The following is a 14,942-nucleotide window of genomic DNA, read 5'->3' as shown; positions in this document are numbered from 1 at the left end:
ATTATAGTAGTTATATTCTTGTACATAGGGGGCAGTATTATAGTAGTTGTATTCTTGTACATAGGGGGCAGTATTATAGTAGTTATATTCTTGTACATAGGAGCAGTATTATAGTAGTTATATTCTTGTATATAGGGGCAGTATTATAGTAGTTATATTCTTGTACATCGGAGGCAGTATTATAGTAGTTATATTCTTGTTCATAGGGGGCAGTATTATAGTAGTCCTATTCTTGTACATAGGGGGCAGTATTATAGTAGTTATATTCTTGTACATAGGGGGCAGTATTATAGTAGTTATATTCTTGTACATAGGGGGCAGTATTATAGTAGTTATATTCTTGTACATAGGGGGCAGTATTATAGTAGTCCTATTCTTGTACATAGGGGGCAGTATTATAGTAGTTATATTCTTGTACATAGGGGCAGTATTATAGTAGTTATATTCTTGTACATAGGGGGCAGTATTATAGTAGTTATATTCTTGTACATAGGAGTAGTATTATAGTAGTTATATTCTTGTACATAGGAGCAGTATTATAGTAGTTATATTCTTGTACATAGGGGGCAGTATTATAGTAGTTATATTCTTGTACATAGGAGGCAGTATTATAGTAGTTATATTCTTGTACATAGGGGGCAGTATTATAGTAGTTATATTCTTGTACATAGGGGGGCAGTATTATAGTAGTTATATTCTTGTACATAGGGGGGCAGTATTATAGTAGTTATATTCTTGTACATAGGGGGGCAGTATTATAGTAGTTATATTCTTGTACATAGGGGGGCAGTATTATAGTAGTTATATTCTTGTACATAGGAGGCAGTATTATAGTAGTTATATTCTTGTACATAGGGGGCAGTATTATAGTAGTTATATTCTTGTACATAGGGGGCAGTATTATAGTAATTCTATTCTTGTACATAGTGCAATATGCTATATACCTCTGTCTTTTTTCTGCCACTTTCATTACATCACAGATCTTGGAATATCTATCGGAGAATCGCTCAGTCACCCCCCAGTCTTGTAAATATGGCAGAGCACGATCCGGTCCAATCACTTTTGCTAAGAGAAGAGCCACATTCTCCTCTGTAATGCAGTTTGTATAATCATAATGTGAGGCACTTGAAGCTTCCCCATTTGCAGTGCTGTGGTGCTGGTGATGGTTCTGCGATAAGTGAACGATATATTTCCATTCCACCATCGTCTCTGGTAATAAACCTAAGTAGATGGAAATACTATTATACTGGAATAGTGCGCCATAGCAATACAGGATGAGACAGCAGACAATTACTTATACATTAACTATAGTGTAACAACGTGTTAGTGAAGGAACGATAACCTGACATAATAGAGGTCTCTGAGTGGCTTATTTGCTTGTCCACCATACTTTACACTGCGACTTTATACGCAGTACAAGTTTGAATAAACGCAGGCGCTGCAGGAAGTCAGGGCAGGATGAGATAACTTGTGGAAAGACTGAAGGAGAGGAGGTTCTACAACGCGGGGGCAGCTGTTCCTAACTATGATCATTGATTTACAAACCATTTTTCTCGTCAAGTAGTTGCATGTCATCCAGATAGACGATGTGTGTCAGAGCTTCATATCTCTTCTCCAGCTGCAGACAGAGTGCGATATAACCCGGCCAGTATCTGCAAGACAGTTACAGACATATACTATATATAAGGGATATCTACAGCACTATACTGGTGAAGCCAAAAAGCCGGAGCTATATCCTACTACTGGGGTCCTATATGAAATAATAGTGAACTTGAATAGGAAGGCATGGATGCGCTACACGATGGTACGGGGCTCCTGGGGGCCCCAGAACATGGATTTACGTTTTGTGTTGTGGCCCCTGTATGAGAGAGAATAAAAACCAACTGCAAAGTTGAAGATTAGCTGTGAGAAGCAGGAATCCACTCGCCACGTCTCTAAGCCCGCGGGACCGCTGCTAGGACTGATGTAAGGAGAGCGGACTGGAGGTGGCTCGTCCTGCTACGATACATGGACGGGCCGCTGGACAGGCCAGGCTGACGCCATCATGGCAGGACCGTGTAAGTGAAGGGTGAAGCACCAATTCAGTGCAGATGTAATGCAAATTACGAGTAAGAGTGCGACCAATCAGAAGACGAGGCAAGGGTGACCGCGTGGGTTGGAATTTGGTGCGAACGCCTCGTAGGGCTTGTGTTCATTTCAGGCGCTCTCAATGCCAAATCGGGTGTCTGAATCTCCTGCAGATAATGGACAACTCCCTGGATGATCGGCCCTTATCAGAGCCAAAGAAGGCCATTGCAAGTACACTTTCCCTACGTCATGACTAGCAGCGGTCCCGCGGGACTTAGAGACGCGCAGAAAGTGGATTTCTGCTTCTCACATCTACTCTTCAGCAATGCCATTGGGTTTTACTCTCTCTTACAGGGGCCACAACACAACTCCATGTTCCGCCGTTCCATCATATAGCACATCCATGCCTTGCTATTCAAGTACGCTGTTATTTCATATAGGACCCAGCAGTGAGATATAGCGCCCGATCCAGATTTCTGACTCCACCCTGTATACAGACAGTACTATGTATAAAATGATGTATAGACAGATGTAATACATATATATTATACACACACACACACACACACGTAAATAAATGCTATATAAAAACATAATACTATACATAAAGGAGCAGCTTGTTACCCATGACGTCGTCCGCGTGGAATTTGTATTTATCTAATCTGTGTTTTGCTGTATATGGAAATGTAAAAAGTTGAATTAGTGAAAGGAGAGTAGCTGCGATCTGCTGTCAACGCCATTCTGTATGGTTTTGGTCTTGTCATCCTCTGCTGGGATATACAAGTTTTGTGGGCTGTATACACAGGAGCCGCCGCATACAGCGGCCCAGGAGAAAAACAGGTTTATGCTAAATGTACACCCGCTGCCTGAAGCGTTGGCCCTTCATCCTCACTGATCGGCATCACAGATGATATTCTTAGACGGAATTGCAACCTTTTGAATTGAAGAGGCAAATCCGCCGATATTATCAGAACGTGTGGAACTAAAACACTTCCTCCTTTTGCTATTCCAGTCATAATAATGGCTCTTAGAATATTCCGCCCCGAGTGTGTAATATGTAATGGTGTGCCGTTCAACAGTTTTGGAGCATCAAGTGCATTAATAGGACCGGAACCCCAACTTTAACCGCCAGCTTATAGCAAGACATTCCTGACAACTCTACCGGGTACGAGGCGGTCGCTCAGTGCCCATAACATTACCCACCAACAGATACTCTACAGTTTCTCCTTCGACTCGTGAAATAATTGTTTCATCCATCTGTCCTGCAGTTTCATTAGTTGGTGCCACAACCGTTCCTCATCCCCCATAGGAGGTTGCAGTTAAGAATAAACCTTGCTGATCAGAGCAGCGCTGTGATTGGTTGGTATTATACTGCGGAGGTGCGCTTGGGCATCACCACATACATCTGTCTTATCGCTCCCTAGAGAACGCCATACATTTTCGGGATGTAACACAGCCCATGTCCTCAGGGTGCCGCCGTCTCCCTGACAGATTTCATCAGAATCCCTTCAGCCGTGTAAGCGTATCAGCGTTCCTTCCACATTTATAGCATTAGTATGGACACACGTACGTTCAGCTTCTTACCCAAACGTCTTACAAATCTCCAGCATTTTCTCCTTGGTTGCGAAGTCAGACGGCAGCTTAATCAGAAGCGATATGAGCTGCCCGTATCCCCACGTGAAGAGGTGCGACCGCGGCCTGGGAAGAAGCGCCAGAGAATATCATCACTTATGGGGCGCCGTGGCTCTGAAGGGTCATATCTGCCTCCTAAACTACGGAGTGCGGTAAGATTATGTACAAGATGACACTACAAACAGAGAAGCGGCAGCTACAGGAGGCGCCGAGGTCACGGTCACACGGGGGTCCCTGCTACCCTAGGAACCCCAGGGGAGGCTGTAACTGACATATGACATCACGGGGCCCTGAAGTAAATACTAATATGTCAGCGTAACGTGCCAACAGGTGAGGTGATACACATGGTGCCAAGTAAAGCATTTGCACACTTCGCACCTAGACAATAAATGGCACATGTGGTATAAAATACAAGAGAAGACATGGCATCAGGAGAGACACAGGAGCATGTATAAGTGCTGAAAGGACCCAAGTTAAACTGTATTAACCCCTGATTAACCAGCTTAAGTCAGAATCTCGTAAAGCGGCGTATACTAGATAAGACGATCCTTGGCCTGGGGGGGGGTGGGGGGGCATGAGTGTTTCGTGGACACCATATCTAGTCATTGTATCCATATTCCTTACTCTTATCAGTGTAGCTACTGTATGGACATGTTAATATGTATTCAGTGCTTGGGATGTGGTCTCCAGTCATTGTGTGAGCGGGTGGTGCGGGCCCTGAGGTTTATTGTCATACTGTGTACAAACTTTGTAATGTCCTTTTCTAAAGTGTGTTGTAAGCAACATTTGGCTTAAATACTGTACCCTCTGGGCGAGGCCACCCGTGTCTGGGGCAACGCACCAAAAGTCCCAACTGTCCTGGAAACTAGGGAATGGTATAGAAGTTAGGGCGGTGCCAACCCCTGGTGGATTAGGAGTAAGCCAGTCCAAGCTGGTGTGAAGTGAGTGTTGCAAGGGTAAGCCGGGGCCTAGTAGCAAGCAAGAGAGGCAGGGTCGTCTGTCTTTCTGCCTCTAGAGTATGCCACCCCAGCGCTCAGAGACAAAATCCATTCAAATCAATCTATCATCGAATAAAGGTTCACTTGAAGTTGACAATGGAAGTGGGCGAGTGCTGGAAAGAGAACCGGTACCCAAGAACCAGGAGACCAAACAGGGGCAGAGAAATCATTAATGAGCTAGGCAGATGAAGTGGATGCAAGGCTTCCAAAAGGAGGATGCTGCTTTGCATGACTCAGGTGCCCTCCCCCCCCCCCCCTCCTTCCCCAAGGACTAGGACTGTTGGCTGATCCCGAGGAGGAGGACACTGCTGTAATGCCCCTGGACCACTACACATTTCTTTGTTCTACTTTGCACTATTAATAAACTTAACACTGAGCTAGCTCCTCAGGAAGAGCACAGTGGTGACTTCACACACTTGATGTCTCTTGTTCTTTCTCCAATGATCATGGCTAATTAATTTGGACACATGAGGGAACCCAGAAGCCTTATTGAGGATTCTACATTTAAAGGAGTACTTCAACTAGCAGAATGAACTGGGCATCTATCTGGAGCAATCTATGGAGTATCAGGTAATAGTACAGCGGAGGTCACGTGGTGCCAACAAGATCATCGCCCACTTGGCATCAGAAGGATAAGCCATATGTGAGAGCAACAGGCACAGAATGTAAAACATACAATGTCCAGACAGAACAGAATACACAACACCAAAACCAGTCACCTCGGGTTTCCATCAGGGTCAGCGGTGATGGTGGGGTGAGGTGCATCATGGGTGACGGCCAGAAGAAGCCAGTCCAGCTTTAGAGATTCCGGCTGCAGAAGGGACTGTAGTAGCGGTAACCTACAACACCGGGAGATTACATCACTGCTCGCCCCTTACAAGGACATTGCCCCCCAATCCTTGGTCTTTTCCGGAGGTCTCCTTCCTACCTCTGTTCCTCCGGTTTTGACTTGATGAGATTATCCAGATATGCTAAAAAGTGTCCCGGATTGTCCCTGCAGATCCGTACGACGTCCGCAGGTAAGACTGACGGGTAAAACTTGATGAGGGCTCTCGCCGCCGCTTCGCCAAACTTGTCATAGATCCTAAAAAAAAGCAACAAGTGAAATTGGGTCCATAACGGAATGTGTGTAAAGTACAAGTCCTGTAATGCAGCATCTGATAGCCCAGAAGGGCGCAAATTAGGAAATGCCGTTAGATACGAACCCCACATTATAGGAGACCCCAGAGACATTTATACTGGTGTTCTTAGTCGTAGCTCAACAGGTTATGGAGAGCTCCTCACAAAGTGTCTTGCGCCAATGATGTGTTGGTGGGCGTGGCCCCGACGGACAGGCGAAACATTCTGCTTTAACATCACATATTATTTCTATCATTGGAATTACAAAACAATCAGAACAAAATTCTATCCAGGGACCGAAAAGGACAGGGGGTGTAAGTCATGAAACCGCTTCTCTGAATTAATCAATCTTGCTCCTTTAAGAAGCGCAGGACCTACTTTTATTTTATTTTTTTCTAAAAGCAGATTGTAGTGGGGCGCGGCTTACATGCCCACATAGCGAGACTCCCTTTAAAAGGGCTGTCCAGTTGTAAACTATTGATGGCTTATACGTAGGAAAGACTATCTATAGTAGGTCAGCAGGGGTCCGCCGCCTGGAACCCCCGCAGATCAGCCGTTTTCTTGGGTCAGTGCACTTGTGTACTGACCTGATTTCTGCAGACAGCCATGTTCTCATTGCAGCAGCCAGGCTTGGTATTACAGGTCAAGTTCCCATTGAAGTGAATGGCTGCAATACCAAGCCTGGCCACTGCAGTTGGAACAGAGCTGTCTGCTTCCTGTAAAGATCATCTCAGTGCACAAACACATTGGCCCAGAGAACAGCTGATCAGTGGGAGTCCCCGGTGGCAGACCCATACTCATCTACTATTGACAGTTTTTTCATGGTCAACTCCTTTAAAGACCTGAAGGCGGACAGAGGGACTGGAAAAATAAATAGGGATTGTCCCTCCCAAAGAGGGGCACGTTTGGAGGGACGCATTAGTGGTCTAATACTAGCAATGCACTCTTGGGAAGTCGGTAGTCTGAAGATTGTGTTAGCCATCTTGGATGGCCGGAACCGATGGATGACAGAATAACTGCAGGTAATATCCCCCAACTCCGCTTCTTGTCCTGGGACAGCATTTTGCCCCCAAACTGGAGGGACGCTTTAAGAAACCTCCCAGAGGTGGAGACAGGAGTAGGGTTGTGTCCTTAGAGAGCCATACTGGATACTTGTACGCCACACTTGGCATCCGATGGACCCGGAACGGGGTACACGTCCCTGTATTGCTGCTGGTTTGGTCACAGATCATATCTGCGCACCTGCTGTCTGATACAAGTACGATATCACGTTATAGCGCAATGCTTCCGCCAATCCGTTTAGGACACGCCCACCAACACCTTATTGGCACGTGACACTTTGGACACCATTTAAACAGGAGCCGAGTGCTCTTCTGTAGCGCATTAATGAAGTACCTGGACACGTGCGCCAGCAGTAGAGGGCTGTCCCACGGCTCCATATTATTCAGCGCTTTGATGGCGCTCACCAGGTCACCCTTCTCTATGGCCGCGGCCTCCGCTCCCGACCTGCTCACCTCTGGAAACAAGAAAAAGCCATAGAAACAGTTGGACAAATCTCCAATCCCCCGTCTGGCGGACAGAACTTCCTGTCATCATGTCGGAACTCCTAGCTTCATGTTGGTGGTCAACTGCTTGCTGGTCATGTGCTTCCTACGAAACGTGACCTACCTTTGTGCCGACTACACTAAAGGGGAGATACATTCTGCATGGTATATTAGAGGTGCGCCCCAGAGTGGAAATCAGTATGGCGCTGAGAGGGGTAACAAAGAGCCCCTCCTACTACCAACAGTTATCCCTCATCCACAAGACAGGGTAAATGTTGCATCTGTGCCCGCCGTGTGACTGGAGCAGTGGCAGAAGGGTGGCCATCACTATACTCATTTCTATGGGACAGAGGAAGACTGTTGAGCGCATCGCTCTCCATCCCACAGAAGTGAATGGAGCCGTGGTCATACATGCGCACTGCTACTCCATTCACTTGGGGTGCTTGGTCATCAAAATCACTAGGGGGTCCCAGCGATCAACATTCAGGTCATTAGTGGGAGAGGCCCTTTAAATCTCCAGGGCCTGCACTTTTGGTGTTCTTGAATAGTAGGTTGAATTTTAAGACTGTCTAGGTTAAAAGTTTAGGTTACCTATTAGTTGGCTTAGTTTACACCGAAAATTGCACCAAAATGTTGGCACAATTTAAGCCACGCCCTTGTTCAGGCAAGATGGAAAAACTGCTATGAGCTTGGCTCTGGTGCTGTATTTACGTGATGCAAGCTTGGCTCTGGTGCTGTATTTACGTGATGCAAGCTTGGCTCTGGTGCTGTATTTACGTGATGCAAGCTTGGCTCTGGTGCTGTATTTACGTGATGCAAGCTTGGCTCTGGTGCTGTATTTACGTGATGCAAGCTTGGCTCTGGTGCTGTATTTACGTGATGTAAGCTTGGCTCTGGTGCTGTATTTACGTGATGTAAGCTTGGCTCTGGTGCCGTATTTACGTGATGTAAGCTTGGCTCTGGTGCTGTATTTACGTGATGTAAGCTTGGCTCTGGTGCTGTATTTACGTGATGTAAGCTTGGCTCTGGTGCTGTATTTACGTGATGTAAGCTTGGCTCTGGTGCTGTATTTATGTGATGTAAGCTTGGCTCTGGTGCTGTATTTATGTGATGCAAGCTTGGCTCTGGTGCTGTATTTATGTGATGTAAGCTTGGCTCTGGTGCTGTATTTATGTGATGTAAGCTTGGCTCTGGTGCTATATTTATGTGATGTAAGCTTGGCTATGGTGCTGTATTTATGTGATGTAAGCTTGGCTCTGGTGCTGTATTTATTCACTAAGCTGTACTAGTATTGGTATGCTGCTATCCTGCTGCTTTCTTCACCAGCAGGCTGTCAATGAGTGCAATCAATATCTTTTTTTTCTTATAAAGGAGGTGCCAAATGAAAAAAAATCCTTGCGGTGAGCCAGCTAAGGCCAGCACTGGGCCCAACCATCTACAAGGGCCCGAGTGCAACTGTGGCCTATGCACCCCCATATAGCTTCACCCCTGAAGGAACTTCTTCTTGGAGTTGGTTCAGGCTACCACAGATTCCCTTTCAGATGCCAACATTATGTTGCTTGTAGGGTTCCTGGTTCTCATGGTGGGTCACTGAGACCCCAACTAGGGGCCCTTCACTCTTCACGGGCCCCGAGGCAGTTGTATAGGCTGCTTCACTATGAATCCACCTGATTCTCCAGCAGCCGTCACGTCCCCCCGATGCTACTACACAACAACGTACTGTAGATCCCCTCACCTTTCAGTCCCTCCAGGTAGGCGCTCCAGACCCCGGGGGCGTCTCCATAACTCAGTACAATGCAGCGTTTTAGCCTCTTGAAGTCCAGAAGGTAAAAGTACTTCTGTATGAAGCGACAAGCAGAGACGTCCATATATGAAGGAGCCTCAGGACTAAACACTCTGAACTCCAGACACATCATGGCGAGGCGAGACACATCCCGGCGCAAAGACTCTTCTAGGAGGACAGGAGCCTGAAGCTGGAAGTCCAGACCCCCATCTGACGTGGGGTGGAGAGCGGTCACCACCTCCAGGCTCTCTTGGTTGTCTGCGGTGTCCATGTGGAGGTCGCCCTCATCTGCAGATGACTGTAGAGAGTCCGGGGGAGACTCCGCTGGACAACGGTTGGGATGATCTTTAGACCACAGAGATTTTTCAAGGTGTCCAAGCCAAACCCTTAAGATGTTCATCATGGTCTCCAAGTCAAACAGCACCTGAGGATCCTGGATTTTAAGTCTAGGAATGAGAGTCATATTATAGATTAGTCCACAAGCCGAATAGTGAGTGCAGCTCTGGAGTATAATACAGGATGTAACTCAGGATCAGTACAGGATAAGTAATGTATGTACACAGTGACTCCACCAGCAGAATAGTGAGTGCAGCTCTGGGGTATAATACAGGATGTAACTCAGGGTCGTACAGGATAAGTAATGTATGTACACAGTGACTCCACCAGCAGAATAGTGAGTGCAGCTCTGGAGTATAATACAGGATGTAACTCAGGATCAGTACAGGATAAGTAATGTATGTACACATAGACTCCACCAGCAGAATAGTGAGTGCAGCTCTGGGGTATAATACAGGATGTAACTGAGGATCAGTACAGGATAAGTAATGTATGTACACAGTGACTCCAGCAGCAGAATAGTGAGCGCAGCTCTGGAGTATAATACAGGATGTAACTCAGGATCAGTACAGGATAAGTAATGTATGTACACAGTGACTCCACCAGCAGAATAGTGAGTGCAGCTCTGGGGTATAATACAGGATGTAACTCAGGAGCAGTACAGGATAAGTAATGTATGTACACAGTGACTCCACCAGCAGAATAGTGAGTGCAGCTCTGGAGTATAGTAAAGGATGTAACTCAGGAGCAGTACAGGATAAGTAATGTATGTACACAGTGACTCCACCAGCAGAATAGTGAGTGCAGCTCTGGGGTATAATACAGGATGTAACTCAGGAGCAGTACAGGATAAGTAATGTATGTACACAGTGACTCCACCAGCAGAATAGTGAGTGCAGCTCTGGAGTATAATACAGGATGTAACTCAGGATCAGTACAGGATAAGTAATGTATATACACAGTGACTCCACCAGCAGAATAGTGAGTGCAGCTCTGGAGTATAATACAGGATGTAACTCAGGAGCAGTACAGGATAAGTAATGTATGTACACAGTGACTCCAGCAGCAGAATAGTGAGTGCTGCTCTGGAGTATAATACAGGGTGTAACTCAGGATCAGTACAGGATAAGTAATGTATGTACACAGTGACTCCACCAGCAGAATAGTGAGTGCAGCTCTGGAGAATAAATCCAGCCACTTCCTGCTGCCAATAGCAATTCATTTCTTGACCAATAAAACAAGCTGTTTTTATGGAAATGACCATTTGCTTCTCATACATTTACAGTTACAAGCGCTCATTGTACTCACAGGGCCTCCATAGTTGCAGCTTTCAGTTCACCTAGTAGCATTCCGTCCTCCGCGGTTTCAGGCGGCTGCAGATGATCAATTCTAGAATTCAAGAGTGCAAAAATTTGCATAAAATTAAACAGGACAAAAATAAGCTTTGCGCCTTTCCCTGCATTCCCTGCGATCCCTGCAGCCTCATCCTGGACTCACTCGGTCCTCGCCTCCTCCGGCTGGGTCACCCCATCGGCTGACGCTTCTGCGGGCCGCTCCTCTTCTGTGGGCTCCAGCTTCCTCCTAATTTCAGGGCTCATGTGGAGGGTCCCAATTTTCTCCGTGGTTTTTCGAACAAAGCTGGAAACGCTGAAACCGGGACAGTTAGTGGGGGGGGGGCGTTAGTACGGGAAATGGAAAACTAAGGGGTTTGGGGGAAATCAGGGAATTATGGTCTGAAGAAGGAATAAAACCCTACAAGCAGTATCAGCCCAGCGGTGACCTGCTGCACCCCTAACATAGTACTGAATGCCCTAGAACCACCTGCGGCAGAGGTTTCCATGAAGGGCCCTTTAAGACCCCGCAGATCCTCAACTCCTGTGTGGTCATGACAACACTTCCTGCACACGATGTTGCCTTGTCCATCCTTGTATTTGATGCACTGTCCATATTAACGCCCACCCTAACCGGCGTCAGTGTGTGAAGCGGACAGACAGGCGCAGCACCGGCAGGAGGGGGCGCCATGGGACAAAGTTACGGAACTGAAGCTGCAGCACTAACTGGAGTATACAGTAATCCTGCCAGCTGTAAACCACAAATCCCATCACTGCAATGATAGTTGGGGACACCCAGTGGTAGCAAAGGGTACTGCAATTTATTTTGTGACCCAGTTCTTCATTTATTTCTAATCTGACAGATTTGGGGCCTCAGGTGTGATTAACCCCTGCATTACCTTTCTTTCACTGCTTGAAGAGACACACGGGGTGAGGTGGAGCGGAATGGTAATGAGATGTTAAATGGTAGGAGGGGCTCAGTCCGATCGCTCTCCATATTCACAGAGGCATGAGAGGCGGAGTCTGATGAGCAGAACATGCAATGAAATACAGGCAAAGCAAGCGGAACAAAAAGGTGGGTGAGAATCAACAACTGGAAGGCGCTAATAATCCGGAGAGACACGATGAGAGTAACACTCCCAAGTGTATTAATTAGGGCAGCTCTGGGTTTTTAGGGCTTTTACTGATATTAACCCCTTTACAGTGCTAATTCTGATCACGGCTGTTAACCCTTTAAATACTAACAGTAGCATTTAAATCCCGCCATCGTTGTTGAGGGGTCCCAAATGCAGTATAATGTAATACTGTGGTATGAGTGATCAAATGATCGCAAGTTCAAGTCCCTCATGGGGACTTACATTAAAAAAAAATTATATAATATATTATGTACATACATACATAAACAAAAAAAAACAAAAAAAAAAAAACAGATGACACAACTCTGACAATTTGGTATGGTCATAACCGTATGGACTCACAGAATAAAGTTAGTATAAGGAGTTTTTCAGTACATTACTAGCACCACTGAAAAAATCCAACCGCCTCAGACTGCGGCGCTGATGGGAAAAACTAAGAAAAAGTTATGAGCTTTTGAATTGAGAGAAGGAAAAACCGAAAATGGAGAAGGAAAATAAATCCAGCGGTCCGTGTCATTAAGGGGTTAAGGCATCTTATACTCCAGTCACATCCAGATCTGCATTCCAAGAGCCGCTGATCTCAGTGCTGCCCTCTAGCAGCGGGATCCAGTCTAACTCCAACATACAATCCCAACGTACCAAGGTCTGCCTGTTCCTCATCCGGATGTCCCGAGAGCTCCCGCAGCCGCTCGTCCTCCGACAGGGTCTGACTGTGCAGCGAGCCCGAGTCTTCGTCCGACTGACTGTTCCTGCGACTGATCACCCGGTAGATCCCACAATCCAACACGTTAAAACTCTCCTGTAAAGCGATGGAGCGAGGTGAAATCACGGAGACCGATGCCCAAATACCCATCATCTGATCAGGACAGCGCTCGCCTGCGTGTTGGTAGCCTTAGGGGGCCGCGCCAAACCAAGAGTACCTTCAGATGGCGGAATCAGACGCAGATTTTTTAACCTCCAAGAGCTGCCGCAGGAATCCGCAGCGAAGCCGTGGCGATCACCGCACGCATCAGCAAAATCCGTCCAAGTAAACGAACGCTCGTGTGAGGAGAAGCGGTGAGATCAGTACGACCCCGGCGCAGCGTTCACACAGAAGACGCCGGAGTTAATAAGCCCTGCGAGGCAGCGGGCCCTTCTTAAAACGGAATCAAGGAGGGTATCCCGCAGTGGATTCTGCCCATTCGCAGCATTCCGTCCGCGCGTAAATAACAGCGAAAACTCATAGCTTACCTGCGGATATCTGCCGCGGCTTTTAGAGGCGGAGTCTGTGCCGAAAACTCTGCATTGGATTCCACCGTCTGAACAGACCGTTACATCAGCGCCACCCCCATTAGGCTCACGTTACACGGGCCGTGAATCCCGCGCCCATATTGCGCTCCCCACCATGTCAAATCCCCGTGGATGCGAGGAGTCTTCATGGCACAACAGCCTCCTATCACCTCGCGGAAGAAGCAATCCTCCGGCTGTCGCCGCGGCGGATTGCAGGGCTCTCCCATTGCTTTCAGTGGGGCTGATGCTGCTGTCATACGATGCGAGATCTCGCAGGGAGATAGAACATGCGTGATTGGTTTCCCACATCGCATTGCGGTCGCATGCTGGAAAACTTTGCTCATGTGTATGACCCCATTCAGAGGTCAGAAACGCTATCTGTTCTCCTCAGGGAGAGCACCTAGATGGTGAGGAGACTCCGATGGCCACGCACGCTCCTCTGGGTAATATGCAAATAAGGGAGATGCAATAAAATGGTTGTATTCCATCTCCCTTATTGACCCCATTCTGAAAAATGGGGATCATATTTGTGCGTCTCAAAGTGCGCAAAGCTTGTGTGATGTTAGCGCCGTGTGCAGGCCGCCGACGGCCACTCTCACACATGCGCTTTTTTGCTGTGCCGATCGCAGTCTAACGCTCCCATTTATGTCAATGGGGCGTCGCAGATCTACGTCCCAACGCGGTGTTTTGTAACGCTGCGATTTTCAAGCGCTGTCTGCTGTATTTTGGCTCGTCTTCATGCTTTTTAAACACAATTCATCACCCATCACAATGATGGGGCGCGGTAAAAAACGCTGTTGAATACGCCGATAAAAATCACGACGTTTCACTGAGAGTGGCCCACAGCATATAAACCTGCTACCGTTTTATGCACGCAGCTCCCTTGCAGATCTATGTGGCGCCAGGGAGAAGGTCTCTAAACAGAACCGGATCCTGCAGTTTATGGTTTATAAAAATATTTTTACTACTATAGAACAAAAAAAAAAACAAAAAAAAAAAACAGTTTTTAAAGAAAAAGCTCCTGCCGGCATCTCCACCTTCTCAGGCCCTGAACTTGGCCCCGGCGGTGGAGCTGTGAGGCCTGATTTTTGCGGGAAGAGTTGTAGTTTTTACAACCTGACTTTTGGGTTGCTTTTTATTGCATTATTCGAGAGGCTTAGAAAAAAAAAAAAAAAAAAAAGGAATTCTGCGTTACTTTATAAAATTCACTAAGTGATTTTTCTTTATATGGGTAAAAAAATTATTTTTGTGGAGAAAAATGTTTTGTTTTTTTTTAAACTGGATTGTTTTTAAATTAGTTTTAACCCAATCTTTTAGTCCCTGAAGCGGACTTGATAGTGCTAGTACACTGCAGTACTTATGTAGTACATTCTACCACGCCTAGTGGACTCTGCCGGAGGCGGGACCTTGCAGGCTGAGTTACACGGCAGACATGGAGGTTTTTGTCAGGCTTTCGGCTGCCATGAGAACCCATTGGTATCTTGTGATCGCACTGAAAAATACCAATGGAGGACCCCCTCCCCACCCGTCCCCCCGGGATCTGAGGTTTTGGTGCTCCTGGTGGTTAGAGCAGGAGTCGGGCTGTCAGTCAGCCGAGCCAACGCCTTAAAAAGATGTATGTGCAGGTTTAAAGCCCGTTGGTGACCGCCGTGAATAAAAGACATATTGGCCGTCACTAAGGGGTTAATGCTACATGCAAGGTGCAAACGAAGCAGCATTTATTGCAT

At 46.8% G+C, this 14,942-nt stretch overlaps 1 protein-coding gene across 3 annotated transcripts in view; it reads right to left on the bottom strand.

Annotated features, from left to right (window-relative positions):
- The window catches only part of HPS5 (HPS5 biogenesis of lysosomal organelles complex 2 subunit 2), a 36,301-nt gene that overhangs the window by 1,855 nt on the left and 19,504 nt on the right, over window positions 1-14,942 (bottom strand). For all 3 annotated transcript variants that reach the window (XM_066583629.1, XM_066583631.1, XM_066583630.1), the window contains exons 12-22: window positions 12,586-12,745; window positions 11,710-11,833; window positions 10,977-11,126; window positions 10,788-10,868; window positions 9,096-9,589; window positions 7,212-7,332; window positions 5,626-5,781; window positions 5,417-5,536; window positions 3,652-3,765; window positions 1,546-1,652; window positions 945-1,221 (exon numbers count right to left, since the gene is read on the bottom strand). In XM_066583629.1, coding sequence (XP_066439726.1) covers window positions 945-1,221; window positions 1,546-1,652; window positions 3,652-3,765; window positions 5,417-5,536; window positions 5,626-5,781; window positions 7,212-7,332; window positions 9,096-9,589; window positions 10,788-10,868; window positions 10,977-11,126; window positions 11,710-11,833; window positions 12,586-12,745 — 1,904 coding nt within the window. The remainder of the gene's footprint in view (window positions 1-944; window positions 1,222-1,545; window positions 1,653-3,651; window positions 3,766-5,416; window positions 5,537-5,625; window positions 5,782-7,211; window positions 7,333-9,095; window positions 9,590-10,787; window positions 10,869-10,976; window positions 11,127-11,709; window positions 11,834-12,585; window positions 12,746-14,942) is intronic.

This window comes from Eleutherodactylus coqui, chromosome 11, assembly GCF_035609145.1.
Source record: "Eleutherodactylus coqui strain aEleCoq1 chromosome 11, aEleCoq1.hap1, whole genome shotgun sequence".
Lineage (NCBI taxonomy): Eukaryota > Metazoa > Chordata > Amphibia > Anura > Eleutherodactylidae > Eleutherodactylus > Eleutherodactylus coqui.
The sequence above is the reverse complement of the archived record's forward strand: the minus strand, read 5'-3'. Positions and strand labels throughout refer to the sequence as shown.